We start from the raw sequence: 7,216 nt of genomic DNA, 5'->3' as shown, positions 1-7,216 counted from the left end.
TAATACTCTCTAGCTCCATCCATGTTGTCGTAAATGGCGAGATTTCATTCTTTTTTATGGCTGAGTAATATTCCATTGTATATATGTAGCTCATCTTTATCATAAAGGAAGAAAAGAGAGAAGCAAACCAAGAAGCAGACTCTTAACTATAGAGAACAGACTGATGGTTACCAGAAGGGAGGTGGATGGGGGATGGGCGAAATAGGTGTTGGGGATTTAGGAGTGCGCTTGTCGTGAGGAGCATTGGGTATTTTATGGAAGTGTGAAAGGACTATATTGTACACCTGAAAATAATATTACACCGTATGTCAACTAACTGGGATTTAAACAAAAACCGAAAAAAAAGAAAACATAAATAGTTTCATGGGGGCAGGGGTGGGATACTCGATTGCAAAGCTTAGACCCAAGGCTTCACTGTAAATTTCTGTACTACCTGTGATTGTGTTGGCGGTGGGATTAATCATATGTACTAGAGCTCTGGCTTTGGAATAAGACAGACCTGAGTTAGAATCTGGACTTTTTCAGGGTGCCTGGTTAGTTCAGTCAGTAGAGCACATGACTCTTGATCTCAGGGTCATGAGTTCAAGCCCCATGTTGGGTGTAGAGATCATTTTTTTTATAATAATATTTTTTATTATATTATGAGATTACTTTTTTTTTTGAAGATTTTATTTAGTTATTTGTCAGAGAGAGAGAGAGGACAAGCAGGGGGAGCAGCAGGCAGGGGGAGAAGCAGACTCCGCATGGAGCAGGGAGCCTAACACGGGACTCAATCCCAGGACCCTGGGATCATGACCTGAGCTGAAGGCAGACGCTTAACCAACTGAGCCATCCAGGTGCCCCAGATTCTTTTTTTTAAAGTAATCTCCAGGGATGCCTGGGTGATACTTACTGCGTGCAAACCTCAGTTTCCTCTACTGTAAAATAAAGATAAATATTCTTCTCTTATAATCAGGTTGGAATGAAATAAAGCCTTTACAGTGCTTAGCATGCTACCTGACTCAGGGCAAGAGCTCAGTAAATATTTTCCATAATATTTTTAGACCAATCCCAATAAGGTGAGGAAAGTTAGCTTTGTGGAGCTTCCTCATGGTCCCCAATGGACGCAACCTTTACAAGAGAGAGAAAGAAGAGCTTGGGAGAAGTTTCCAAGTGAAAGTAGGCACAAGATTTATGAGCCATCTCTTCTCTGAAGTCTTCTGCATGGGTAAGACCATCTCTCTTTCCCCAGCCCCTCCAGAGATCTCAGATTCATCTACATCACATATTATAATAAAAACGTATTACAATACTGTCAACCCATAAGTGTCCCTAAGCCTTCTTAAAATGTCTGCTGGCCATAAACATTGGCTTTCCCTCCTGGAAGCTGTGCTGGGTTCTGGGAGTCTGAAGTCACCCTCTACTTTGGGCCCAATCCAAGCAGCTGGTACCCCAAGCCCCTTCTTAAATAAGATCCTACAAAACTGGGTGTGACCACTTGGTCCTGAAACTCTTCCTTCCCGGAGGTATTCTGGAAATTGCCTTTCTAGAAAAGAGGCAAACTCTACCACATTAGGGAAAAATCCATTCTAACTTTTCAAAAACTCATTGTTATATTCCCATTATGTTATTGAGCAAATTGAGATTAAAATTGGTTAAGCAGTCTTCAAGAACATACCAAAGGAGGGATGACATATGTCTTCAAAAACATACCCAAGGAGGGATTACGGCCCAACTAAGTCTGTCCTGACCCAAAAAGAAGGAAGAAGAAAAGACATGGACCACCAAAAAACTCAAGTCAAACTTAGTCCTCTTTCCCCATGAAGTTGAGTATATATCTAATAGTCTTAGAAGTACTATGAGTTTAAAAGTTGAGCCTTGGGTCTGCAGAAAAAGTAATTCGCTTCCCCTAAGAGGACAGCATAATGTGAAGCAGAGACCACAGACTTTGAAGTTAGAAAGTCTCAGATCAAATGTTGCTTCTGTTTCTTCCTAGACATCTGGCAAGCTGGGCAGCCTCCTTAACATCTCTGAGCCTCACTTTGCTCATCCATAAAATAGTCATGGCTGTACCCAACTTTCGGGGCTGCTGGAAGAATTAGTCAGAGTATGAGACGGGTGTGTGTGTAGAACATACCCAGTGTGGGTCCATCTCTAGCCCAGTGATTGGGGCCACCTACTCCCCGGTCACGTACACCGAACAGTCTTGTCTCAGAATCAGAGGGCACCCCAGGACCTCTCCACGAGATGGACAGAAAATGGTCTATGACAGTTTCAGAATTAGAGGGTGGGAAAGATGTTGAAATTAGCCAAGCTCTCTCAGGTTTTGAAAGCAAGAAGGATCTTGCTCTCCCAAAGAACTGCAGGGAGATTCCTTTGATTTCATGACTCACAGAGACGTGCTTCAGTGTAGGAAGGCAGCAAAACAAATTCATAGCAAAGAGCACAGAATTTGCCATCAAACCATTATTGTTCAGAACCCGGCTCTTCCACTTACTAAACTGGGTCACCTTAAACAAATTCATCTCCCAGAAGTTCAAATTCCTCACCGGTTAAAAAAAAAAAAAAAAAGATAACAGCCCTCGAAGGGCTGTTTCTAGGATACAGTAAGATAATTTTTGCAAAGCCTCAACATCTTTGGTGGACTGGACAAGTAAATGTGCTGTAAGCATACCAAGGAAGACTATGGCAAAACCAGAAATAACAAACTAGATGTACCTGCTTGACATGGACAAATCACAAAAATATAGTGTATGTGGGGAAAAATAGGACTTAGAACACAAGACCATGTATGTAAAATTTAAGCCACACCAAAATCACTGTATTTTTTAAAGGCACACATATTTCTAAATCAATATGAAAGGACGAAACATGGGAAGACATATATTTTGCATATACTAGACTGGATACCTATGAAGAGCAGGGGAAGGGTTGGGCGTGGAGCGAGAAGGAGAGAAGAAGAAGAAAGTGAAAAAGAGTCTTGCCTTGATCAGTAACGATGACTTATCAGGAACTGGCAAGTATGATTAACTCAATTTCAGACCTAAGATCCCATAAGTAACAAATCACTTGAGACAGTCCCCGCATATTTTATTTACTAGGTAATTTGTAGCTAGAGAGTATGTGCGTTCCGATATAGATATTAGGAAAGTCCTTTTAAAAGCCTCATTTAACCCCTGTGCCTAGACTTATAAATCATGCTTTGTGAGAGACAAAAGAACTTTAATGATCATATAACCTAGACCTACCATTTTGCTGAACAAAAAATAAAGCCCAAGGACAGGAAGTGAATTTTGAAGGTGACTCAACTAGTTGGTGTCTGTCCTAGAGGGGACAACCATGGAGCTTGACTCATCCCCAGACCTAGCTGCTGGAGTCAGGTGGGGGGAACAGTTTCAGGAGACCATGTTTTATCTGATACATCAGTGTCTCTCTTTCACTAGCGACCTCTGATTTGAGCTGGAAGAGGACCCCAAGATTAAAATGGTAAAGATTAGGGGTGCATGCCTGGCTCAGTGAAAAGAGCACAAGCCTCTTGATCCCGTGGTCGTGAGTTGGAGCCCCACGCTGGGTGCAGAGATTGCTTAAAATAAAATAAATAAGTAAATTTTAAAAAAAAGAACAAATACAATAAAATGGCAAAGATTAAAGTGGAGAGAAAGACTTAGTTATTTTTCATTATTATTACTGGCATATAATTGACATATAACATTGTGTAAGTTTAAGATGTACAATGTGTTGGTTTGGTACATTTATACATTACCATATGTATAGTGTTCGCTAACGCCTCTACCACCTCCCACAATTATTAAGTCCTCTTTGTGGTGAGAGCAATCAAGAACTGGTCTCTCGGCAACTTTGAAGTTTGTAACAAAACGTTGTTGACTATAATGCAATGTTTATAATACAATGTGGTTGACTGTATCACTATGCTGTACATTAGATCTCCGGAACTCCTATCTGCCAGTTACAAGTTTGTACCCTTAGACATCTTCTTAATAGCATCTGACTAAACAGTTTTTGACCACATGCCAATAATTATATAATAAGAAAAAGTGGGTAAGATGAGGGAACAGTCAACATGAAGAGCAAATTCATCATCCTCCAACTTCTGAAAGCCTTTTATGAGAAGAAGGAATTATATTTGCTGTGAGCATCTGGAAGGGGTAAAACTAAAGTCAACGTGTGAAAGATAAGGAGAGAGAGAGAATATAGATCCAAAATAAGAGTTAGCAGGTGGAACTGTCCACAGATGGAGGCTCATCCAGTAACTGGATGACCAAGCAGAAGGTATGAAGTAAAGGACACGTCAGCATCCCATGGGGATTAGAACACAGGCTGACCAGGTTCTTCCCAAATCTGAGCCTCTGTGTCTCTTGTCTTCACAGAAATTTCCAAATACAAACCAGAACTAATCTGAAGCAGAAACATCAGCTCAGGGCTCAGCTCCAAAAAATGTGGAAGAACACAGATGCCCAAGGAGAATCAGCCAGGTACAGGATTTCTCAAAAACAAGCTCTATAGATTGGCCCAGAAATAGAAAGCAAACTTCTACCATAGAGAGAAAGAATCTGTCTTCCAGCTCTGGGATTTTGTTGTTCCTGTTGTTCATTCTCATCTTCAGATCAATTGTTGTTATTGAATCCATGACCGAGAATAATCTCACCACAGTAACAGAGTTCATTCTCATGGGCTTTACTGACTACCACATGCTGGAGAGTCCCCTCTTCCTGATGTTTCTCATCCTCTATATCATCACCCTTCTGGGAAATGTGGGGGTGATCATCCTGATCCAGGTGGATGTCCAACTCCACACCCCCATGTACTTCTTCCTGAGCCATCTCTCCCTGCTGGATGTCTGCTACACCTCAGTCATCACCCCTCAGATTCTGGCCACACTGGCCACAGGCAAGATGGTCATCTCCTTTGGCCAATGTGCTACCCAGTTCTTTTTCTTCACCCTCTGTGCTGGCACAGAGTGTTTCCTGCTGGCGGTGATGGCCTATGACCGCTGTGTCGCTATTAGCAACCCACTGCTCTACCCTGTAGCCATGAATCCCAGAATCTGCTGGAGTTTGGTGGTGGGAGCCTATGTGTGTGGGATGTCAGGGTCCATTGTACGTACCACGTGCACCTTCACCCTCTCCTTCTGTGACCACAGTCAGATCGACTTCTTCTTCTGTGACCTCCCGCCCCTCCTGAAGCTCGCCTGCAGTGACACGACAAACACTGAAATTGTCATTGTCTTCTCTGGCAACTTTGTGATCTTGGCCAATGCCTTGGTCATTCTGATATCCTACCTGCTCATCATCAAGGCCATTCTGAAGGTGAAGTCTCCAGGTGGCAAGGCCAAGACTTTCTCCATGTGTGCCTCCCACCTCACTGCTGTGGCCCTTTTCTTTGGGACCCTCATCTTCATGTATCTGCGGAGTGGCTCAGGCAAGTCCCTGGAGGAAGACAAGGTCGTGTCTGTCTTCTACACTGTGGTCATCCCCATGCTAAACCCTCTGATCTATAGCCTAAGAAACAAGGATGTAAAGGCAGCCTTCAGGAAGGTTACTGGTAGACTCCAGGTATCCCAGAGTGTGTAGATATGAGTGACGGGACCTCTCCTCTTGGTCCATTTTCTTCCCATATCAATAGATCCTAAGAGGTACCAACAGTATATGCAAATCAGACCCACAAATAGAGAGAACGTAGATGGGTATCAGCAGGCAGACAAGAAACACTGTAAATATGGTAAAATTCATTTCCAGCAATCCCATGGTGCTTTGTTCTCCTCCCCCTCTCCTACCTCCAATCCATTTCTTAGCACACAACAGTCTTATGATACTGTCTGATATCTTAACTTACAGAATTTCAGGGGCCCAGAGGGTCTTGCGTTTATCTCATCCCACCCCACATCTTTGCAGCCATGCTTGGGCTTCCTTCTTCTCCTTCACATTTTTTGCTCCCATTAATACTGCCCTTTTCTGTGTCAAAGATTCTAATTAGGGATTCCAGTTTTAAGTGCTAAATAGTCTTTTTTTTCTTTTAATACATGACTAACTGAGCACCTCAGTAAGCAGGGAGTGCTGTATAAGACAAAACCGAGGCTCCAAATGGCCAAGGAAAGGCAGTGTTAGAAACAGGCCTTCCTCTTCACCATCCTACTCTCGGGACACCCCCTTGGGGAGCTTTCCTTCTTGCTCATGCCACAGCGATGGAATTTGCAAACTGCCTTCCCACTTAATGGTTCCCTGGCTTTGTTGTTCCTGCTGTGTGATATTCCTCTCATATCTCCAAGATGAGCTAAGCCACCTTACCTTTGGCTCCTCCAAGGCCAACTCCGTAGTTTCTGAAGGACGTGATACGTTGCTTCTCCTCCCCATTCACATTGTCTGCTTCACGAACAGTCCCTTCCTATCAAGCATCCCATTTCCAGGAACAGCAAAGACAGAGAACAAAGACAGGCATAAGGGAAACATTGAACTACATGTTATCTTCTCTGGAAGAAGGTTTGTGGAGAGAGGAAAGTAACCAATTCCTGCATGAGACTGCAAAGCTCTTCAGAGCAGAGTCTGCTTTGCTTGTTGCGGAACTCAATCTAAGTTCAGAGTCTGGACCAGATGAACTCTTGCTAATTGCTTTTGAACAGATTTTTAGGGCATATGCATGATCTCATTTGAGCCTCAGGGAAACTCTATAAGGCAAATAAGGAAGACAGGGTTGAATAGAAGATTCCCATTGTGCAGTTAAGGAAGTGCTTTCTCATAGTCCCTTTGGACCTTTGCTCAGAGTCCCTTTGTTCAGAATATACAGCGGTAGACAATGAATGGCTTTCAGACTCAGCTTGTAAATGAATCCCAATTCCACCACTAATTCACTGTGAAATCTACGGTAAATGGCTTCGTTTCTCAGATCCCAATTTTCCCCAGATCTAAGACAAATATAACAACTCCTAATTCAAGAGCATATTCTAAAAAATCATATGAAGTGAGGGGCGCCTGGCTGGTTCAGTCAGAAGAGCATGCAACTCTTTTTTTTTTTAATTTTTTTTTATTATATTATGTTAGTCACCATACAGTACATCCCAAGCATGCAACTCTTAACCTTGGGGTTGTAAGTTTGAGTCAACATGGGCTCAAAATAAATGAATGAGGTGATGAATAAGAAATCTCCTAGCATGGGGCACTTGGGTGGCTCAGTTAAGCATCTGACTCTTGATTTTGGCTCAGGTCATAGTCTCAGGGTCATG

The 7,216-nt window shown here is 42.7% G+C and overlaps 1 protein-coding gene across 1 annotated transcript; it reads left to right on the top strand.

The window, feature by feature from the left end:
• Window positions 1-3,921: 3,921 nt before the first annotated feature.
• Window positions 3,922-5,654, top strand: LOC103666126 (olfactory receptor 9I1). Its single transcript, XM_008694154.2, has one exon. The coding sequence runs from the start codon at window positions 4,626-4,628 to the stop codon at window positions 5,568-5,570; it is 945 nt and encodes a 314-aa protein (XP_008692376.1). The 5' UTR covers window positions 3,922-4,625; the 3' UTR covers window positions 5,571-5,654.
• The last annotated feature ends 1,562 nt before the right edge of the window (window positions 5,655-7,216 follow it).

This window comes from Ursus maritimus, unplaced genomic scaffold, assembly GCF_017311325.1.
Source record: "Ursus maritimus isolate PB19 unplaced genomic scaffold, ASM1731132v1 scaffold_23, whole genome shotgun sequence".
Lineage (NCBI taxonomy): Eukaryota > Metazoa > Chordata > Mammalia > Carnivora > Ursidae > Ursus > Ursus maritimus.
Note: the sequence above shows the minus strand (reverse complement) of the source record. Positions and strands in the feature narration are given on the sequence as shown.

Coding starts and splice junctions, on each gene's coding strand:
- LOC103666126 (XM_008694154.2), top strand. CDS start 4,626: ATGACCGAGAATAATCTCACCACAGTAACAGAGTTCATTCTCATGGGC.